Source organism: Rattus rattus, chromosome 9, assembly GCF_011064425.1.
Source record: "Rattus rattus isolate New Zealand chromosome 9, Rrattus_CSIRO_v1, whole genome shotgun sequence".
Lineage (NCBI taxonomy): Eukaryota > Metazoa > Chordata > Mammalia > Rodentia > Muridae > Rattus > Rattus rattus.
Window position 1 is genome coordinate 94,957,976 of NC_046162.1, and position 22,873 is coordinate 94,980,848.

The following is a 22,873-nucleotide window of genomic DNA, read 5'->3' on the forward strand; positions in this document are numbered from 1 at the left end:
TTTTTTTTTTTTTTTTTGGTTTTTTTTTTTCGTGGCTGGGGACCGAACCCAGGGCCTTGCGGAACATTTCATTTTTAAATCAGAAAGCAACACTGGGTGTTGTGAGGTAAAGATCTTGCAAGGTCAGAGTGCTGAGGCTCTAATCATACTCCCCAGGGACCATTAACCCCTCAGAACACAGTGAGGTTGGAGAAGACCAAAGCAGGTAGTTGCACCTGCTGAGTGAGCGTGGGAAGGAGTGGGGCTGCTGGGATTTGGAATCCATTCTAAACACTACTTCTGCAACCACAAACAATTGGTTTAGAGTTGAGGTTCCAAGGAAAGTAGTACTATATCCTCAAGCACAGCGGCTCCAATGACTGGGTTCCTTTAGGATTCCTCCGACTGCTTATCCTGGGGAGGCTGAACAGGTTGTTGCATGTGCAACGGAAACCACAGCACCAACTCCTTCCCTTTCTGTTCCTTCAGCTCTAGTAAGACTCTTGGGAGAACCAATTGAGCCAGCAGTCCATGTACGAGACGGCATGCTTTAGGAGTGCTTTAGGAGAGAGTACTGGTAGTTTTCTGTTTTGTTGGCTGTGTCCTCTCAGGATGACCACTGGCTCGCCTGCCCAGGATACTGCACAAAGGTTTGATGTGGGTAGTCCACAGATTCTTGAGATTCTCAGTCTCTAGTCAGCTTTAAAAAAGCCAGAAGAGCCCAAAGGCTTTTCTGCGGGGTGCGGGGGTTGGGGGATGCTAATGTGTGTGAAAGACAGACAGACAGAGATGGGGTCTCTTTATGTAGTCTTGGCTGTTCTGGAACTTGCTCTGTAGACCAGGCTGGGTTAGGACTCAGAGATCCACCTGCTTCTGCTGGGATTAAAGGCGTGTGCTCAGCCCAAAACTTTCTCTTTACTGTTGCCCCCAAAGGCTAGAACACTGTGTGAGCTGAGGGGGACTGTAATGATTGTCACAGCAGGCCGGGTCTAGAAGGCGGCTGGAGAGAATTCACACCACACCACTGAGCCTGCTGACAGTTAGTTTCTCCTTCCACACCTCAGAAAGTGCTAAAGAAACAGAAGGCATCACAAGGAAGCAAGCCAATGTCGCCAGCGTAAAGCCACTGTCCTGGTCTCTGTCTCCTCATTGTGTTACAAAATGAAAATCAATGATAGGACATCTACATCCTCCAGAAGAATGGCTGTGCAGTGACACTGCTCTGGCCTAGTGCAGTGTAAGGCCCCTCTGCCATCCTGGGTGAAGAGGGGTGTACTTGTCAGATGCTTTATGGCCAGTATTAGAATTTAACTTGGGGGTTGGGGGTGCGTTGTGCTTTAAGTGACTGACTACAGGGGAGCGCTGGTGGCTATGCTCTTACTGAGCGAAAATGGAAAATCGCTATCATGAATTTTCACCTTTGAGAACAATGAGTGTTTGACCACCATTTCCCCAGGAAACAGGAATAAACCGAGCAGTTCATGTTATGGACCTCCAATGGTTGGAGGGGAAGCTCTGGGAGAACCTGGCCAAGGCTCCTGCTTGGCTTTGCAGGGAGCCCAGTTGTAGCAGTGGCTTTGGCCACAAGGTGGCAGGCCTCACCTCAGAAATGGTTACGCTAGAGAGTTGGGGCTTGCCCTGGGTTTAAGTTGTTCAAATGAAATCCTAGCTCCCTCTGCCAAAGAGCACTGCAAACTTGGAGTGTACCTCAGCTCAGTGGAAATCAGAATCGGAAATTCAAGAGAATGTTATGGACACTAACACAGTTTCCATGTCCAGCCTCTGGGAGAACACTGATGTCCCAATGTGTTCCTGTCCCAGGGTGCTTACACACATAATTCTCCCCAGTGCTTCAGGGCAGGCTTGGTCCTTTACCTCAGCCAGCTGCTAACTGGTGAGAATCCTGGTCACTTAGACACGTGGGGCCAAATACTACCTGACATCATCTACCCCTTGCTCAAAGGGCTCACAGCAACTTCTGATGTCTCTGCCACCCAGGCTGAAGTGCTTCAGGGCCACACGAAGTTCCAGCAGCTGTGTCTGCTAGGATTCTCTGAACATGGGTTGTGCTTTAGGCCCTGGGGCTCCTACTTACCCAGCTGCCTCCCCAGCCGCTCAGTGACATTCTTGCCACTTGGGCTCATCTTGTTTTACTTTCGAGAAATATACTGCTTTTAACTACAACATGGTCTTTATTTCCAGGAGGGAGCAAATACACAAACAAAATAAACTAGGAGCCAAATTAGCCGATGAACTGTTTCGAAACAGAGCCGAGTCACATCTGAGCAGCTGGGGCCACAGCTGAGGTCCAATCTCAGCTCCCAGGAGGCACCCTCGGTGCTCAGTGGCCTCAGTGGCCCGGTGCTGTAGGGATTGGCCCTGCACTTCCTCCTCTTTGTAGAGTGGTTCCCAGCTGTGTCATTGTACTGGGGAACCTCAGAGCTGGGCCGACCCATCACCAGTGCTGCTGCTTGATGAGTGGGAACAAAAGCTGGGAGGAAGCAAGAGCTGCAGCGGGGGTCGCTCTCCTGGCCTCTCATGGGGATAAGGAGGGAGGTACACACTGATACACCCCAGAGTAGCTGGGGCAGACTATGTATATTCTTAGCTCTAGTCCTTATGATTGTTGTTTGAGGTCTGAGCGTCCAGAGCCCAGCCCTGAGGCCACTGAAGCCTACTCTGGGCAGCATGGCTTCTCAGAGTTGTAGGAAATCTCAAGTATTCTTCAGGAGTTCTACGCACATGGACTAATGCATTCCCTGGCGCGGGAAGCACCCCAAAACACTACAGGCGTGACCCACACAGCAGTGGTTGGTTTTAATTGTCAGCTTCATGCGCTCTAGGATCCCTGGGAAAGGAATCTCAACAGAGGACTGTCTAGATGAGTTGGCCTGTGGGTAGTCTGCGAGGAATTATCTTGCTTACTTAGTTAAGGTGTGAAGCCCTGCCCATTGTGGGCAGCAGCATGGGATCCTGTGTTGTAGGAGTGACTTCTGGCTCTGGTGGACTGCACCCTGGAACTGTGAATTGTAAAATGAACTCTCCAGTAAGTTGCTTGGTCACAGTGTTTTCTCACAGCAACAAGAATGAAACCAAGACACTTCCTCTTTTCACCATAAGGTACGTGGAGAACACCCTTATGTTTCCCTTGCAGCAGAGTTCCCAGCCACAGAGCAGAACCACTATATAATTCCATATATAGCCTTCTGTTCCTGGAAAGTTTGCCACATATGCTCATAGGTCCAGCAGTCACAGGCTGGAGAGGTGACCTAGCAGTTGAGAGCACTGACTGCTCTTCCAGTTCAATTCCCAGCACACTCATGGTGGCTCACAACCATCTGTAATGGGATCTGATCCCTCTTCTGGTGTGTCTGAAGACAGTGTACTCATGTACATAAATAAATAAGTCTTTTTAAAAAATGATGGAATCACAGTGAACAGTGGTCCCCTAGGAAGTCCCTAGGCAGCCTGCTTGGGAGGCACTGTCAACAAGGGATGTAGATGAAGTAACCCCTTTAGTATAACCATTGTGGGACAAACTTTGTAAGGTCTTGGTGGCATCAGGGCTCTCAGGTCAGCTATGGGCTGTACAAGACAGTGGGTGTGGAGAGGACACTCTTGAACCTCTGCAGAACCTCGCCACCCTGGCTTTTGCACCTCATTGGTGTTCTGGTGCTATGAAGCAGGCACAGGTTTGCCCAGGCTAGCAGAAGAAATGTCTCTGTTCAGAATGTGACCACTTCAGCATGTGGCACCAGATGCTAGCTCACACCACTTTCTGTCAACTCTGCGTGCAGCGTTTTGACATGCGTGTCCACACGTGCCCATGTTCTCTCCTTGCTCCCTTTAAAAATACCATTGCAAGTCCCACAGACCTGTGCCCAAGCCATATTCCTCTGTCTCCTTGCTGGATTCAGTTTGCTGCCATAAGCATGGGAGCAGGAGGGGGAACAGCTTTTTAGTGTCTTTAATTAGGCAACAGGATAAAACAAAGTCTGGCGGGAAATTACCACTTGAAGCTTGCCAAAAAAGCAGTGCTGGCTCCGTATGCTGGAGTGAGTGAAGGCCATTGGTTTTAAGAACACATGGTGGGCAGGACAGAGCAGCAACCACCTGACTCTGATAGGAAGCTGCTCCCATCTGCCCGTTTCCATCATTAGCCCAACAGATGTCCGTTTCCTTGTATGGCTTTATTACTTTTGATATTTTGAGACAGTGTTGCCATGAAGCCCAGGCTGGCTTTGAACTTATGACCCTCCTTCCTCCCTCCCTAGTGTAGGATTCCAGACTATCCTTTGATCTTTTGTGTGAAGGCCGGTGGAAAAAAATCTTATCTTGCTGGGCACTGTAGCTTGTAGCTTATGCCTCTAGTCCCAACACTTAGGAGCCTGAAGCAGGAATTTGAGGCCAGCTACACAGTGGCTTTCTAGGCTAGCCTAGGCGCAGAGTAAGACTTGGTCTCAAAAAATTTAAAGAAGGGGTTGGGGATTTAGCTCAGCAGTAGAGCGCTTGCCTAGCAAACGCAAGGCCCTGGGTTCGGTCCCCAGCTCCGAAAAAAAGAAAAAGAAAAAAAAAATTTTTAAAGAAGTGCATCTCTATTGTGGGAATGGGGTCTGGAGGTCATTTTGAACACAAACCTGGGGATTCTACAGTGGCATTTTTATAGCTACCTTCCCACGTCGACCTGCAGGGCACGGTGTTTCCCATGCTGCTGGCGGAAGCCTGTGGATATGTCACAGCTGGCGTTTTAGCCTGTTTCCAATTAGCGAGGAGAACTGGACGGTATCTTGGAGCTACTTGGTGGGAGCTAGCACACCACCCACTTGGTCTGCTGCAGTAACCTTTAGGGATTGTTCACTGATTCGTAGGAAAGACCCTTCCGAGGCACGTTCTCCAACTGTAGCAGCTGTACAGGGTCCTGACTAACCCACACATCCACTCTAAAAGGGGATGTTCTGGTGCTGCATCCATCTGACAGGAGAGTCAGCTCAGGACAGGCCACTGAGATATGACATGGATCCAATCCTGCACCTGTGGACTGGCTCCCTCCCTCCCCCCACCGCTCAAAGGTAGCTAGCTGCCAAGAGGGACACCATCCTTTCCTTCAAAGCAATCACACACAGGGCACAGACAGAAACCTAGTCATTTTCCAAGGGAGGGAGTTCATCTTGGTCCTTGTTCCCCCTCTCAGGGACACTGACAAAGAAGTCCCTAACCCTAGGACAGCTAGGCTTGGATATCCCATCCATTCCTTGCCCTACTCTTTGAAGTGAGGTCATGGTGATTCTAATGTCTCCTTGTGGAGGGCAGTGCTCAGCTTCCCAGTAAACAAGGTCATTGCAAAATTCACAAGGTCTTCAGTCTAAGGACTGAGCCTCTAATGAGCTTCCTGCCTCCTGAAAACCAAGAGAAATAGATGGCCATGTGTGCTGTGTGCTATGTGCCTGCGTGCGTGCGTGCGTGCGTGCGTGCGTGTGTGTGTTTTGAACTCAGGGCCTTGTGTCCCCTACAACCAAACTCTGTTCCCAGTCTCAGTTAGATTCTTGGAGGTCCTAGAACATTCTTCCCTCCCCATCCCACATAGAGCACTAAAGGGAAAAGGACTCATCACTGAGGACAGGAAGACCCAAGCAAAGGGTGAGGTCCGAGAGGCCTGCTTTTTCTGTTTTATTTCTTTCTAGGTGATTGCACTTCAGGCTGGCAACACCCAATAGAGTGATTACCAACTAATTTTGTTCCTCTGAACTACAATCCGATTCAGCAAGGAGCAGCAGTGTCAATAGCTTGTTGGGGGCTTGAGGGGACAACTGGGCTTTGCAAAATAAATGGTTTGGGCTTGTAAAGTGTTGGGTGGAACTGAGGGTGAGGCCCAGATGCTTTGAAGTCCCTGACACCAGACTGTGACAGATTTAAGTCCTGGGAATCCCTAAACCAAAGCCCAGACCCTAAGAGCATGGCTGGTGTTTCCATTGTCAGTTCAGCTACGTGGGCCAAGCAAAGGAGGTCAGGGCCAACTCCGGTTGTCATGCCCAATGCCCTCCCTGCTCTCTGAAGCACAGCCCGTTTTACAGGCTCATCGCCTTTTGGATCCAGTTTGAAAAGAAAACGGAACTCGAGACTGCAGGTGCCTCTGGCATAGAACTGGCCCACAGAGAAGCCCCCAGCAGCTAGGCAACACTTCTGTGGGGACTCAGGGTTGAGTCTTGGGAAGGTGTCCAAGGGGAGAATTCATTACTAAAATTCCAGGACAGTGGGAGGTTTTTGTATGGGTAGAAACCTGGGGATGGCCAAGAGTAAGGGAGAAAGATAAGATGAAGTAACTAATCACACAGTAAGCATTCTATGAACTGTTAGCTTGGCTATTCATTTTCCCACCAAAACAAACACCCACAAGTTTCCTTATAGATTTGGAGGTCCCCCACCCAAGAACCCACTGATGCGCTGGTTTTCCCTTAGACCAAGAAAGATTATGTCCTTACAAAGCAGTCGCCGACAGCTCTCAGCTGATGTCTGCTAAGGCCATGGCCCTTCTGTAACTCCCACAGGTACGGGTGTCACGGGAGAGTTCCCTCTGGCTTAGGGTTGTGTGTACTGATCCCAGAGTCAGAGTAGGGGCCTCAATCCATTGTCCTTACTTGCTCTCTCTGCAGAAGACCCTGGAAGGTCCTCCACCAGGAGCCAGTCTCGGTGCTAGCTGGTCATGCCATCCTCACGGATCCCAAGCCGTCTCCAAACACGGTGGGATCTGCTGCCACCGTGAGGATGTGCACCCTTGGGTGCTAGCTGAGTTGTTAATGCAGAAACAAGGCACCACAGAGGTTGGACATTTGGGTTGTGTGATTCAGGACACGCTGGAAAAGTCCAAGGGCAGAGGGGAGGAAAGGGAGAAGACTGTGTCTTAAATACTGTCTCAGGAGGCCAGAGCCCACTAGATGGGCTCTGGTTTGAGCTTTTCTGCTAGGAAGTCATTCACAAAAGTCTCCACAATGGCTGGGGTGATCTCCTCTACATCCATCACGTACTTGGCCCGGGCTGACATGTCCAGAATGGTGAGCAAAGGTGCCGCCTCGGGGAGGTTGGTGTAATCTCTCAGGGAGTCAGTCATGTCATCCTGGAAGTCACCAGAAGGGCAAGAAAACAGTAAATTTTAACACGAGAGTCTCCTGAGCCAGTCCTTAGAGCGCACGGGAAGGGGACTATCAGCATGCTGGGGAGATGGGCTTCTATCGGGAGGATGAAGACCCTGCCCTGCGTCCCTCAACCCAGGAGGCAAGCCAAGTTTCTTCACGAGCATGAAGGTGACCTTAACACGCCCTCTGCCGTTTAAGGTTCTGATTTAAGTCCTGATCGCTAGGTTTTGCAACCAGCTCTCAATTCTTTGCAGCCCCACTGTGGATTATCTGAGGCTGGTCAGGACTTCAACTCTGGAGTGTTTTCCAACAAAAACAGCTTACTGTCTCCCATGCCCTGTGTGAAGTGAAGGCAGGAGGTGCCCGGCCAGCCTGGACGCTCCTCCACTGTGTTGTTCTAAGAAGCTGGCGCCTTGCCATGCATTCCCTGCTGCTGTCCTGGTGAGTTCCCTCAGCTCAAACACTCCTCATCAAACAGGAAAAAACAGGGCCAAAGACAAGGAAAAACTTTTATGGAGAAGCCACTATTTGAGGTGACCTTTTATGGGACAGACTTCATTTAGAGACTAGTGGGAAATGGGACTAAACACCGTACAACATATAACACTCTAATTCTAATTCTAATGAAAGGTTTTGAGTTGCCCTGCAGAGAAAGGGCTTGGGGTCTTCCTAGCTTTTAACAGGACAGGAGGCATGAAACTTAAGCTCACTGGTTCCCCAGACAAAAATCTATTATATTCCCTGACACTAAGGAGGGTTTGTAAGTGACATCTTCCTCCCGTAAAGCCAGACGCTTCTATATCTTGGGCATCGATCACCAGGTCCAGCCCTCCTCACGGGTTAATAGACCCTTCATGGTAAACAGAGGAGAGCACCTGGACAAACACTGTTCATATTATCCCTTCAGGAGGCCTGGACCAAGCCAAGAGCTCCGGTGCCTCTCCCTGAACAAACCAGAGAGATGAATTTTAATGTTCTCAAAGGCTTTCAGATTAACCACTGCTTGTCCCAAGGGACTGGATTGGAAAATGAAAACAACAAGAATAAAAAGACTCTCTTAGCCCTGGGCACACTGCTGGACTCAGTTAATCAATGTCCATGTCCCATCTCCCTGCGCCCCCCACCCCCACCCCCCGTCCAGGTTATCTTGCTTCTGAGCATTAGGACAGAAGGCTGCCAAGACTTGGAACTTCCGTGAAGCAATGGATGACACAGGGCTCTGCCTAGCTTTCCGACCCATGGACAGCAGCCCCAAACCTGTCTGTCCTTCTAGACATGAACTGACCCATCTGTCAGAAAAGAAAGAGCCCTGACCCTGGAGTCACAGAAGCCCCACCAGTTCCTTTTTGCTACCTACTTTCTGCATGGCCTTGGCAAGGGACATCAATGGAGCCCAGGTGCCATCCCCAACACCCAGGATGCTATGAGAGGTAGTCAGCCCCCAGTGCTCCCAGCTAAGGCCTCACTTTCCTCATCTAGGAACCAGGATAATGAGCATTGTTCCCAGTGAGAGGGTGAGGGACAAAGGAGACCAGCAGGTGAGGTTCCTGGCAAGGAGCCTAGGGTACAGGAAACTTGCAAAAGCTTTTCAGCTGTGCTCCTGAATCCCCGCCCTGCCCCCAGCCCAGCCCTTTCTCTTCTGCACCCATCTTTCTTAGGAGCTATTCTCTAGGGGTTAGAGTTTAATACATGCAGAGCTGCCTTGCCATTCTTTGTGTGGGGCGGCTGGGAGCCCCCCACCCCCCTGCAGGAGCCTGTGAACCCTCTTTGTTCCCCTCCACCCCAGGGCTGGGCAGGGCAACTGGGGCTGCCTGCAAGGGGCCCAGCAGGGCAGCCGGGGTGGTTACTGAGGAGATGATGAATGGGTGGCTTAGGGTGTCTGGCCTCTCTTGTTTGTCTTCCTGTGCTTCTCTTGGGATCCAGTGTACAGGCTCCGACCAACTGGAGATTATGACCTTTGCAGGAAAAGCTGGGGGGAGGCCTCATAGAGTCTGTTGATGTGAACCTCAGAGGGGTGCTGGGGTGGGGTAGAGAGGCAGTGAGCATGTGCAGAAGGAGCCAGGAGAGCGCCTGCGCTGCTGATCTCGGCCATCTTGCAGAATGCAGGTGCCTGTAGGATGCAGGCTCCCAAGCTTTCTGGGGGGTCAGGCGCCTGCACAGGGCATCTCTACTCTAAGGACCTGGAGGATGTCCCCTACTCAGTCTGGCACAGTGAGGGTCTTCAAGAACTAGGCCTTGGGCTCAACAGCTGGGGAACAGCAGCAACTTCCAACCTCCCCAAGCGTCTTCAGCTATGTTTTAAGTCAGGATGGCTAAGCCTGTGTTGCAGGCTGGTACAGTGGGACTAGATGGGCAGATACTTTGCAAAGCACTGGGGGCTGGTTCTGATCCAGCACCACAGATAGGAGTGAGGGTGGCTGACTGATGTCTGCCGCTGCTCTCCCAGCAGTGCACGGGGAACAGACCCAGGAGGGTTTCCTAATGTTCTGAGGGCTGCTGAGTGAGAAGGAAGGGCGGGGGTTGGGGGATACAGCAGGGATAGGAAGCGGTGTCTGATGACTAAGGACACACCTTTTCCTCTTACATCTCTGTGTGGTACAATCAGCTCAGACCCAGAGGTCCCTTCAGACCTCCAGAAGCCAAGATCACTCATGTCCTGAAAGTCCCTATTGCCAGTCTGGCCAGGACACCAGGCCTGTCCTCTGCACTCACCTCCCCGGCCACAAAGAACAACAGCGGCGCCTCCTCTTCTTTGGCTTTGTACTTGGCGATGATCTTCTCAGCTATTGGCTGGATCAGCTGTTTGGCTGCCTCAGACTCTCCATCGTCCTCAGAGTCTGTGGCGGGGAAGAGAAAAGGACAAGCAACTTTAAATTGTCAAATAGTAGTGAGCGGGGATGGACCTGAGTGATGGGCCTGAGGCACACTGGGCTCGCTAGACACAGAGGCTCAGTGAGCAGCCCTACCCACCAGCACACAGACCCTGTCACGAAGTTCGTCACAAACGTATACGGGGAGCTGTGCTGCTCCCATGCCTACACCGGAGCCCTTAGGAGCATTCTCCCAGTAACAGAGCCAGAACCATGAATGCTGCGAGGAGCTGAGGACCCTGGTCCCCTCTGCAGTTCTGGTGGTGATGGGACACCACAGCTGCTACAAAGCCACCTGGCGGGCAGATCTGCAGGAAAACACAAGGAAGCTTAGGCTGCGGGAGCCTGTGGTCAGGAGTCAGCACGAGGTCCTCAAGGGGTAAAGCACAGAGGGCATGAGAGTCTGTCCAGAAGTGCCATACTGCCCAAGAGGCTCATGGTGACAAACTCCGGGGACACCCCCATCTAATTCGCTTTGTGATGCTACCCAACTTGTTTTGTCTCTCTGGGACTTGCTTTCTACATTTCTGAAGAAGGCCAAAAGGTTCCTAATTGTCCCCAAGTTCAGAGCTCTTTCCAAACCGACCCCAGGATGTTGTACAGGGGGCAGGACAGCCCCACAGGGAAAACTTTTCAAGGCCCCTTCTCCTTGACAGGCCTTCTTATCCAAGACCGGATCAGTCTGCTTCTCAGTTCTGATGCTGAGGTCCCGAAACCAGACCCCAGAGAAGGCAGCAGGGTGCTGAGGGTGCTCCCCAGGCCCTCGGTGAAGTTGGTGGGGGTCGCTCTAACCATGAACCTAATGGAGCAATTCAGCTGGAGGTGGCCAACAAAGTCTCAAGGTTCTTGGCCACAGGTTGCAAAAGCACCCTGAGTCAGGCCGCAGTCTGCAGGGTTACTTTTCTGTCTTTCTACTTAGCCAAGAGGCATAGCTTCTGAGGGTGGAGGATGCAGGGTTCCACCGGTAGAGCCAGCCTGCTCTGGTGGGCCGCTGGAATTGTTCCTTAGAGCATAGGAAAGTAGCAGCAGGCCTGGATGAGCCTTAGCCTGAGGGGGCCCCACCCCCTACAGCTGCTGTGCAAGCAACGCCCTCCCATCTCCCTTCCCAACAAAGGTTCTGTTCATGGGGGGCTGAGGGCATCTTCCTGCATGACCTGTTGCCCAGCTGGCAGCAGGAGCAGCACACAGGGATGGCAGGAGCTGCTCCAGGCCACTGCCTGCAGGGGGATGAATAAATCATTGGGGTCAAAAGCAAGGCTGCTGGGGAGACAAAGACCCCAGATCAACACTGTTAATGATGGAAAGGGGCTGGGGGCAGGGAATACTATCTGCCTCCCACGAGAGGTCCATTCTGACCTGTCTTCCACTTCCCCCTCAGCTCCATACCTACAAAAAGGACGAGGCAGGGACCCTCATTGAGCTGCACAGCGTTAGAGTCAGAGAGCTCCAGCACGGGCTTCGGGTGCCATGGGAACTCCCTGCAGTCCTCGTCATTGAGCACCTCCACCCGGCCCTGCCGAGTGATCACTTCCCCCTGCGGGTCCAGCACGATGAGCGTGGGGATGCCTGCAAGAGAGACACAACACTTAGCTGGCCGTTGTCCTGAGACAGGGTAGAGCTGGTCTTCCAAATCAGGGGCATTCACATTCTCACAGTAAGGATCCAGGGCAGGTCTGGTCTGGAAGCCCTGGGCTAAAACTAAACCCAGTTGCTGATTAGATGCAGAACCACTCTGGGTCTGTGTGGAGTCACCCCACAGAAAGCCGAAGGAGTCTGGGCCTTGGAGTTCTCTGGGGTGATACTGTGAAGGAGCTGGAGCCCACATCTATCCAGCTCCATCATCAGCAACTGAGTGACAGAACACAGAAACCAATGCTCAGTTAATGTGCACAAGGCTTGGGGTCAATCCTGGTGTGCACACGCATCCGCGTGCAGCACATGCACTCTAAGTACAAATCCCCATGTGAACACAGGGGAGGGGTTGGAGGGTGGGGCGTTTACAGTGGCATGTGGGCTTGCCACCTCCTTGTTCTCTGCACCCCACTCCCTACTGCTTCTCTTCCGGCCAGAGCTGCCACTCACAGAGTCAGCCTCTGCCCTGACCTTCGGGGACACTTGTCTCTCCGCTGGTAGCTGGTCCCCTCCCCAGTAGAGCTCTCTGGGTACCCCCCCTTGGGAGCAGACCAAAGCCTGGATTTTATAGGAAAGCCAGAGAAATTTAATATTTATATGTTCTGAAATATTTGGTCAGTAATTTGTTCCACTGACATTTTACATCTCCATAGGGGGTACAGTGAGGTACCAGAGGTATGACCCTGGTGCTTTGTAACCTGCTGTGGCGGTGGGCCCAGTGGGCACACAGTGGTGGGCCTTTCTTCAAAAGGAATAAATGATTCCATTTTGTTCACATCTATTAGAAGTAGCTGGATGGGTGTGTCAGAGGATAGGTGAAAAGAACCCAGCTCCCTGGCCCCGACTCCCGTGGACTTTTAAGATGTGCTCAGTCTTAAACAGGAGACCTGGGAAGTTGTTCTGTTGACTGCCTCTCCCCCCGGAGGCCTGAACCCATATTGGCTGTGTCACCACACACAGGCCTTATGTCGGTAGCCCAAAGGAAGCCTCAGGCTAGAGGCTACACGGGGCAGCCTGGGACACAGAGACTGCACTGCCACGTCCCCATCTCTAGAAAGCGTTGGCACAGTCCTTTAATCTGAACCAGTGCTTCTGAAACTGGGCAATTCTGAGCAGTGGGCAAACTGAGCCTGCCCACTGCTGTGAATATACACAGTTTTTAGCCTGGATTAAATGGGGATGCAGGAAGGACTGACAGACACAGAGCTCAGGGAAGTGACTTCATGTCGGTCAGCCAGGGAGTCTAATTCTTCTGTTTTTCCACTGAATCACCATGAGGGGATTTGACGTTCCCTTGAGTCCTGTGGGGACCAGGACAGGACAGTAAGCACTCAAGATGGCTGCCAGGGAGTCCACTGAAGACTCCACAGAGGCACAGATCCTCTGCCTGGGCTCTTTCCACTCCGTCCCCTCAGCTATGGAAACTAAAAGGTCCTCCTCTCCTGATTTCAGTGCTTTGAGCACCAGAGCTCGTGTCTAGGAACCCAAGGCCATAAGGCCCACAGGGATAGGGCAGTGTCAGGAGTGGGACTTCAGTGCATGAAGCACACACAATCAGACCTGGAACTGAAGAGTATCTATGCTCCCCGGGTCCACCGTTCCCTTCAGGAGACCTTGGATTTACCCTTAGAACCCTCGAAGAGTGCTGAATCAGAGGGTGGCAAAAAGGGGAGGCAGGCACAGCACAGTGGCCACCTGTGAGCTGTGAGGACCACCAGACCAGCCAGTCACAACAGGATAGGAACACTGGGCTGCCTGTTGCAAGGGCTGTGGCTCTGTCTCCAGGATAGTACCTTTGCCAAGGACTCTCTGGGCACCTGGCTGGGGCCAGGAACATCCCAGAACCAGTTTGTCAAGCTATTTTCCTCTCTCTGCTTCCCTCCCCAGAGTGGTGGCAGAGAAGGCTGAAGGTGTCATCACCCTATTCTCCTCCCCAGCATGCAGTCCCTGAAGCAGGCTTTCCAAAGTCAATACTTCAGAGAAAACAGGGTGAAGCCTCGGGAAACTTCAAGGGAACAGCAAATGTCTCACCAATGCAGTCATGCATACCTTCCACACCAGCGAGGGGCGTCTTGCAGGAATAAAAGAGGCAGCTTATCTCTGCCCAGCCAGACTTGTTTCCCAGCAGAGCCAGCTGGGACGGTTGGGGGAAAGGGGAAAGGGGAAAGGTGTGGATTCCGAGTTTTAAGGAAGATCCTGCATGCCCTAACTTCTGCCAAGTGGGGATGTCAGATTCTATCGTTCTCAATAATGGGTGGAAGAAGGAGATGCAAATGTAAAATGTTTTAGCAGAGGACTGGGGATACTGTCCGTGTGAAAGGAAAATGCTATAAATTACTCATGTTTGAAAAAGTCCTTCCTGAGAAGGCAGAGGCACAGAAGGTGGAAGCCGTGGAGCAGTCAGAGACCTCAGCCAGGCGAAGAATGTCAGCTAAGGGACGGGGGATATGAGGAGAGCCCCACAAGCGGGAATGTGTGCCAAGTAAGAGGTCAGCCCTCGCTCTTCGCCCGTCTTCCCAAGCTCACACACGCCCCCATTCCCAAAGAAGACAGCCTGCATCTTCAGCTTTAGGGACTAGAGTATCTGTCAGTTCCAGAGTCCCCTCCCCTATCTCCACCAAAGCACAGAGAAAGGATGGGGTTTGAAAAGCCCGTGCCAAACAAACCCCTTCCCTCGGGATGACACCTACTAGTGGTTTAGAACAACCTGAAAAAAAAAAAAAAAAAATAGAGGCCGCCCCGCAGTTTGGGGATAGGAGGGTAGGTGTGGGACAAAGAAGCTGAACTGGTCCAGGCACTTGAGGAAGAAAGGAGCCAGGAGGAGTAGCACCCAGCTAGCTGTCTGCACCCAGATGGCAGCATCCTCAGGGGCGCCCAGTCCCCAAAGACCAATGGGAGGCGGGAAGGGAAACTGAAGGAGGACATCGTGGGACAGGAAGTGCAAGCCAAGGTGCACTGCAGGGCCTAATTCTGTGAGACGTGGCAATGGTCACCAGGGAGGGCGCGGCCTATTGGGAAGGGCTGGGTGTACTGCTCAGAGGGAAGCCCAGCTGGCACAGTGCTACATTACAGCTCTGTGTAAGCATGTGGACAGTGGCCAAAGGGGACCAGAAAAGTGGGAACAGTTGTAGAGGAAGATAGGAATACATTTGAAACGAGATATGGAGAAGCTGGAATTTTAAGCGATGTAATATGTGGATTAACATAAGATGAAAATCAGAACCCAAGGGCACCAGGGCTTGGTGGGGATGACAAACGCAAGCCAATGCCTTGGGGAAACCAAACAGCCAGCTCTGCTCACCGGCTCGCCCTCCTCCTGTGGCGCCCTCCCCGAAAGCCTTCCTTTGCTCAGAGGAAGGAAGGGAGCAGCCGACTTAGGTGGCAAAGCTCAGAAAAACTCAACCGAGGTCAGACAGAGGGGTCTGGACCAACTCGGACTTGGCCCGAAGACTCAAAAGCTACCCAGTCTGCACCAAGATATCCATCCACGGCCATGTTTTTCTTATAGACCCAGAAACCAACTGTCAATCAAGAGTGGAGCAGATCTGTCTGCTGGCACAGTTAAACTGTCCATCAAGAGGGGCAGATGTGTCAGGCAGCGCGGTTAAGCAACGGAGCACTTCCCAGGCCTGGGAATAGTGAACTAGACATGAGTGTTAGTGGGGATACATTTCAAACCAGCGTGTAAGGGAAAAACTCAAGAGGGAAAATTACATTATGACAGCATTTAAAGTATGCTTCTAAAAGACAAACCAAGGAAAGGATACATTATTCATGGGTTCATATACATGCAGGGAAATACAGAAGCGGCTTATGAAGTTACGCAGTAAATGTATGGTGGCGATTCCCCTGGGAGAAGGAAGGCAGAGAGTGAAGGGCCTTTTGTTTGTCTGTAATGCTTCCATTACCCTTCCTTCCTTCCTTCCTTCCTTCCTTCCTTCCTTCCTTCCTTCCTTCCTTCTTTCCTTTTGGAAGTTGGGTGTGCCTAGGAGTGTTCACAGGATCTGGTTTCTGTTCTAAAAATCTGAACAACAACAACAAAAAATCTTCCCGGTATAACTGCATGGGTATTTATTATGTTATTTTCTGTTTTTTCTCCCTGTATTTTTCCCCCTTCTTTTTACGTGCTCACAATTAAGTGCAACAAACAGAATAGAGCGGCAAGGCCACTCAAGGCCACTCAGTGGATTCCCAGGCTTCGATGGCTGCCCTCCGCCATCAGACAGGCAGCTCTACACAGAGGCGCCAGCACTTTGAATGCAGAGGTTTGTCTGCCGAATAAAACGCCCGGCTACTTGCTCTCTGCTGACTGAAAAGACACACACTCTGAAAGTGTCATTTTTATCTTTACAGAGTGCCTCAGGTCCGTTTTCTGAAGGAAGTTAAGGAAGTGGGCAAATGAAGAAGCAGAGAGGGGAGGGAGGGTGAGGGAGGAGGGATGTAGGGAATGCAGGGCAGAAGAAACAGTGAAACATGGATTGAGCAAGAGGAAAAGGAAACAGAAATCTCTGTGTTGGGGACAGCAAGGCTCTACACTACAGCTGCCCAGCCAGAGCCACCTTCTACCCTCCCACAGGCTGGGGAAGAAGAGAGAGGAAGGACAAAGAGCGTGGGTCCCTCGCTCAAGATAGAAGGGCCCCTAAGCCTCCTTGCAAAAGAACAGGGTGTTCTCCAATACTCTCTAGCAGCCCGGGGTTACTTAGACAATGGCTAATGAGATTTGCCTTTTGCCAAGTGTGTCTAAATGGTTCCTTTAGAAAGGCATTTTAAAGGCTTACAGGGCCGCGAATTCCCCAGTCTGCACGAAGCACTGATAGGGAGGCCTTGCAGGGAAGCAGGCTTTTCAGGGAGACAAAGGAGATGGAGGGAAGCCAAATGCCAAATCCTCGGCAAGCCAGGGTGGCCCTATGACAACTACAGTTTCACACAACCCCAGGGCGCAGTCCCGGGCCCCTAACAGGAGCCAGTGACCAGGCCCCTGGCAGCTGCCAGACTTTGGTCCCCCTAGCTTAGGGCAAATTTGTCCTTAAGACCTGCAGCAGGTATAGCTACCCTGTGACGGGTGACTCACTCCCTATGAGCCCTCAAATAACTGTCAGCATTTGGTAAGGCCACTTTGGAGGGAGAAACAGGCACAAGGGCACTCTGGGCCTAGATCCCAGATACTCAGAGAATGCATTCTCTTTGCATTATATATCCTCACTCAGGGAGGGCCAGGTGACTGTCAGATCATCTCTCTCTCTCTCTCTCTCTCTCTCTCTCTCTCTCTCTCTCTCTCTCTCTCTCTCTCTCTCTCTCTCTCTCTCTTCTCTCGGTCCAACGGCCAGGTAGAGGCAGCTCAGCCTGGATATAGATATAGGCCAGGAAATGGTCCTAGAACTTCTCTGTAAAACCACTCCATCGCCTTGCACGGCATAGTAGCCTGTGCCTGTAACTCTAGCACTTGGGAGGCAGGAGCGAGTGGAATGTTACAGCACGTTTAAGGCCAGCCTCGTCTACAAAGCCAGTTCCAGGCCAGCCAATGTTTCAAAATTTAAAAAGCATTGTGCTCTGTGTTTATCGTCTCAGGACTGGGAAGGTCAAGAGGCTGAGGTTAGAGAAGATTTAGGCCAGCCTGAGTTATAATGTGAATTCCAGTCTAGCCTGGGCTGCAGAGTGAGACCTTGTCTCAGGAGAAAACAACCAAGGGACAGGAGAGAGATGGGTCAGCAATTAAAAGCACTGTCTGTAACTACTGAGGATCCGGACTTGATTTCCAACACCCACATGGTAACTCACAACTAGAGTATAAGGCACCGTCTTCTGGCCTCTGAAGGTGCCAAGCACATATGTCATACATGGACACACATATAGGCAAAATACACACATACACACAATAACAATAAGACTTTAATAATACTGTGAGTTACTACCTGCTTGAGAGCTCAGTTTCTGTGTGGTGCTGTGACTTCCTATGGATAAATCCCTGTAACTCGGGTTTCTTCTTTTCTAATTTCCTGTTACGTTTTTAAGGATGTATATATGCATACTCACTGCTGTGTGTGAGAAACAGGAAATCTCAAAAACTCAAACGGCTAAAGGCAGGTAAGGTTGTCTTCGGCATCAACCTGACTGGGCGAGGAGTCACCTAGGAGATGCAGAGCGCAGCTCTCCATGGGTCTGGAAGGGCATCTCTACAGAGGCCCAACTCAGGGCAAAGACTCACTCTGAATGTGGATGGACCATTCCATGGGCTATGGCCAGGACAGAATGAAGTGGAAGAAGGGCAGAAGTCTGCAGACCACCCCCACCCCCCTCCCCCCGCCTCCTGAGCCATCAAGCTGAGGCCTGAAGGACTCTGAAGCTGTGGCCCATGGTAAATCCTTCCTCCCTCAAGCTGTCTCTGCTAGGAACAGCATCGCAGTGATGAAACATTGCCTAACACAGGTAAAGAGGGAAAACCCACTGTCATCGGAAGAGGCTGGCACTGACAAAGTCCAAAAAGGAGAGCCCTGGCTCTCAACCAGCCTACCAGTGTGCCTTGCCTGTGGTAGCTTGAAAGGCCTTTAGTCACCAACTCGGGAGCCCGGGGCACAGCCTTGAAGACTGTGATGCTGGAGGAAAGCTCTTGTCCACTGAACAAAGAGACAGTCACGTCTCCTTGAAGTAGAACACTAAGTCACTTTCAGAGCAAGGAAACTTAATCCCACAGGTGGGAAAGTCAGAGCACAACCCCATATATTTCTGTTTGTTTTTGTAGTGCAGGGATGGAACTTAAGCAAGCACCTACCCTCCAGTTTAACTCTGGAACTGCCAGTCAAGTACTTTCCCAAGAAAGAGCCCATTTGGCTAGACGCAGGGGGTGTGTGTGTGTGTGTGTGTGTGTGTGTGTGTGTGTGTGTGTGTGCACGTGCATGTGTGTGCCCATCTGACAAAGGGAGCATCTAGCGTGTTTCTGTGATATTCTTTATTTATAAACATCATTGCCATGCAATTCTGATGGTCGACTCTTGTGGAAAGGTAGTAGGACTGCAACACACATACACATACACACGCGCACACGCACACACACACAAACACATGTGGAAGAAGCATTTCATCTATATCATTTCTTAGCAATTTTCTGTCAGAGATTCATCACGCGTGATTTGCAGAGGAGGAACCGAGGCTCAAGCACTCCAAGTGATAGGACCAAAGGCGATCCTTTAGTCTGTGTGACAGTGAAACCTTGGAAGGGTTCTGGTCTAGGGATTTGGAAGCACATGCTCTATAGGCCGTCCATGTCAGAGGCCACTATGAAAGGGGAGAAGTAGCTGTCTTACCAGAGCAAGTACTTAAAAACAACGAGCCCAGCCCAAACCTCCAACACAACCACTGTAATGAGGTGTAAGTCATAAAATTCACCCCAAGAGCCAGGCAGTGATGGTTCATCCCTTTAATCCCAGCACTTGGGAGGCAGAGGCAGGTGGATCTCTGTGACTTCAGGGCCGGCCTGGTCTACAGAGTGAGATCCAGGACAGCCAGGCCACACAGTGAAACCCTGTCTCAAAAAACAACCAAATAAATCACCCCAAATAATTTTTAAAAGATTTATTTTTACTTTACTTTTTTTTTTTTCCGGGGCTGGGGACCAAACCCAGGACCTTGGGCTTCCTAGGCAAGCGCTCTACCACTGAGCCAAATCCCCAACCCCTTTACTTTACTTTTAAAAGTGTTTATGTGTGTGTGTTTATGTACTTGTGTGTACACATGTGTATATGTGTGTGTGTGTGTGCATGCGTGTACACCCAAGGAAACTAGAAGAGACCATGAGATCTCTTGGAGTTGCACTTACAGGTCATATGAGCCTCCTGACATGCATTCTGGAAAACAAATCAGGTCCTATGCAAGAGCAGTCAAAGATCTTAAACATTGAGCCATTTCTCTAGTCCCCAGGCCCCAAATTAGAAAAAAAAATTGGTTTTTGTTTTGATTTTTTGAGACAGGGTTTCTCTGTGTAGCCCTGGCTATTCTAGAACTCACTCTGTAGACTACATGTCTTGAACTTAGAGAGATCTATGTACCTCTGTCTCCTGAGTGTTGGGACTAAAGGTGTGCACCATGACTGCCTGGCCCAAGTAACTTTTAAAAAATGTCAGGACCATGAACACCCACAAAAGTAAAGTCTAGTTGTTTGTCTGTTTGGTGGCTTTGGTCCTTCTGAAACAGTCTCCCCGTACAGCTCAGACTGGCACGGAACCGGCACATCCCTGCCTCTGCCTCCCAGGTGCTAGACATACAGACATGCACCACTATGCCTTGTTTTAAAGATGTTCTCTCTCTTCCTAAAAGGAGGCCAGGGGTATGGAAAGCCCAGGTGGGCAGGTTTCCATCCGGCCACACAGAGTCCAGGTCTGGGATGCCTACCTTGGATTCCATACAGTCGGTTGAGACGAGACCGCCGGGCCTCATCAGTGTAGGGGACAGCAAGCCACGGCATCTCACTAAAGTACTGTTTGAAAGACTCCTCTGACCTGCAGAAAGATGCGGAGAAAATGTCTTTATCCTGTGTGCATCACCCCTTGGTGCTTCCCGCTATTACCAAGTTGTACAGGCTCCCATGGGGTTGGGGTTCCTAAACTCAGGTCCTCGCCTAGCTCCTCAGGCCCCAGGCTACGGGTGTTTGCTAATCTACCCATTCTGCTGCTCATCAAGAAGCAAATGGCTCCATCCACCCAGTGGATCCCAAACTAAAATGGCAGCCAGGCCATGCCTCCTACGGATTTTACATGCCCAACATATCACCAGCGTGGACACATTAGATTTTTTTTTTTAAAGATTTGATTCGATTTGTGTTCACTTGCTTGTGTTTCTGTGCAGCGGGGAGGGGAGAAAAAACCAGAAAGAGCCATTGGACCCGCTGTGGCTGGACTTCTGTGACTTAGTGTTTGTGAGCTGCTCCCGAGATGTACAGGGGCTGGAGTTGGAACCCTGGTCCTCTGACGGAGCTAAGTGCTCTCAACCACAGAGCTATCCCTCCAGCCCCAACAGGTCCGACCTTACAGCAGGCCTGGACACACGCCACAGTTGTGTTCCCTGTGTATGTGTGGTGTGTAAAGAACACAGTTGGCACCAAGCCTCCACCCATGACTGTACACAGGGAAAGCGAGCAGGCTTTAGTTATAGAGAGCGTTAGGGCTAAGCTATGGGGATGTACAATGACCAGGGAGGGCACAAAGGAACCTTCTGGGTGATGGAAATGTTCTGTATCTTGATTGTATGACAATAATGACATGGTAGACACGTGGGACAGAGCTTTTTGGATGGAAAAAAACAAAACAGATGCAATTTCCTTATATAGAAATTGTGTTTCAGTAAAAGTGATACTGTTTCCAACAAAGCTTTAAATGTCTTCAGGCTGGTCTCTGGTCCCTTGCACTGAGACAGGGAACTGAGGGGTGGGACCATGAGCCAATAGATAGCACAGGAAGTACAATATCAAAGCTACAGTGTGGCATCTTGAGAGGCTTCTGTGACCAGGGCCTAGGGAGGCAGAAGCTCCTGCTCTCTCAGTCCGGATCTTGGCTGGGGTTCTAAGCTGAAGACTGCTGAGTGATGACGGAATGAGGAGAAGCAAAGACACCCGAGTCTAGAGGGACAGGGCCCTGAGAGGAAAACTACACTCGCTTGTATGATTTCTTTTTTATCTTTTTTTTTTTCTTTTTTTTCAGAGCTGGGGGCTTGTGTGATTTCTTATCCACGTGCAATGGTGTAGTCCTAGACAAAGTGCATGACCAGATGCATGCAAAACACAGTCACATGGTGCCAGGCTCTGGCTCCCCTCTGTCCTCCACCCTGTATTTCCCCTTCACAATCTAGAAAACTGAACCAAAAAATGCATCTTGATTTCCATGGATCCTGAAGTGCACTGGGAAAGGCCTCTGTGTTTGCAGCAAGGTTTACCTCAGCTAACATCCCAGAGCTGTCTCCCACAAGCCCTACTCCCTGGCCCACACGGAGGAAGACATGGGAGGCAAAAGACACACGTGTAGGCCATTACTGGAAAAGTAGTGTGGTGTGCTTCAAGGTGACGCTGACACTGTACCTGTCTGCACTAACAAAGATGATCTCAAACTTCTGGCCTGCCTCCTTGATCTTCCGGTAGGATTCCACCAGCACTCTGGTAAGGCTTCGGCAGGGTGGACACTGAAAGACAAGAGCCTGCTCTACCTCCAGCCATTGCCACTGGAGGCCAGGTGAGAAGAACTGGGTAGGTAAGACTGGGACAGCAAAACCCAATTTATGCAATTTATAAGCATTCGAGTCTTCATGGTAATCAGTGTGCACAGCCGAGGCCCAGCCCAGGCTACATGCAGTAGGCGGCGGGGAGATCCCTCCCTTTCGGAGCCGGAGAAATCCTGTCAGGATGGCTGGCTGAGGGGAGGCTGTATTCTTGTCGCCATCACTGACAGCATGAGCATTACTGTCATCGGTGAGCAAGGAAAGGCAAGGCCAAGGGGCTTCCACCACAGCCTCCTGGCCCAGAAGCCAAGTCCTCTAGGCACAGTGGTGACACCGTTGTTCCCTTCAGTCTAATCCAAGGAGAGGCCAAACACTTACCCAGTGTGCAGAGAAATAGACTCCCACGTGAGACCCCTCAAGGCTGCTGCTTTCCAGAGACTGCCCGTTGTTTCTAAGCAAGGGCCCAGCGATAACTTCCCGGAAGGGTTTAGGTCCCCAAGGGAATTCCAGACCTGAAATAGACAGGCCACAGAGGGTCTGAACAGCATGGCTCTTTATGACAGCCCAGGACCTGGGAGTCTCCAGAAATCTAGGCACAATTTTGTCACCATACAGAATTTATTAGCCCAGCCACAGGATCTGCAGTCAACACAGAAACAAAAGAACTCGGGCTATGGGGGTGGTCCCTTCTGTGGGTAGGTGTCTAGAGCCAGGCCCCTGGGATGTGTAAAGGAAGGAGAGAAAAGATTCTGAAGGAGTATCCTCTGATCACCAAACATATGCTGAGGCATGTGTGTGCCAACACACACACACACACACACATGCACACACACACACACACACACACACACACACACACACACACACACACACACAACACACACACACACACACACACACACACACACACACACACACACACACACACACACACACACACACACACACACACACACCCCTTTAATACCAGCACTTAGGAGGCAGAGATCTCTGTTAGTTTGAGGGCAGCCTAGTCTACAGAGTAAGTTCCAGGACAGCTAGGGCTATACAAAGAGAAACACT

General features: G+C 50.9%; 1 protein-coding gene across 1 annotated transcript in view; it reads right to left on the reverse strand.

The window, feature by feature from the left end:
• Positions 1-5,633: 5,633 nt before the first annotated feature.
• The window catches only part of Nxn (nucleoredoxin), a 141,600-nt gene continuing 124,360 nt past the window's right edge, over positions 5,634-22,873 (reverse strand). The window contains exons 3-8 of the mRNA XM_032914385.1: positions 22,190-22,323; positions 21,675-21,775; positions 19,997-20,103; positions 11,366-11,545; positions 9,822-9,946; positions 5,634-7,090 (exon numbers count right to left, since the gene is read on the reverse strand). Coding sequence (XP_032770276.1) covers positions 6,908-7,090; positions 9,822-9,946; positions 11,366-11,545; positions 19,997-20,103; positions 21,675-21,775; positions 22,190-22,323 — 830 coding nt within the window. The 3' untranslated portion in view covers positions 5,634-6,907. The remainder of the gene's footprint in view (positions 7,091-9,821; positions 9,947-11,365; positions 11,546-19,996; positions 20,104-21,674; positions 21,776-22,189; positions 22,324-22,873) is intronic.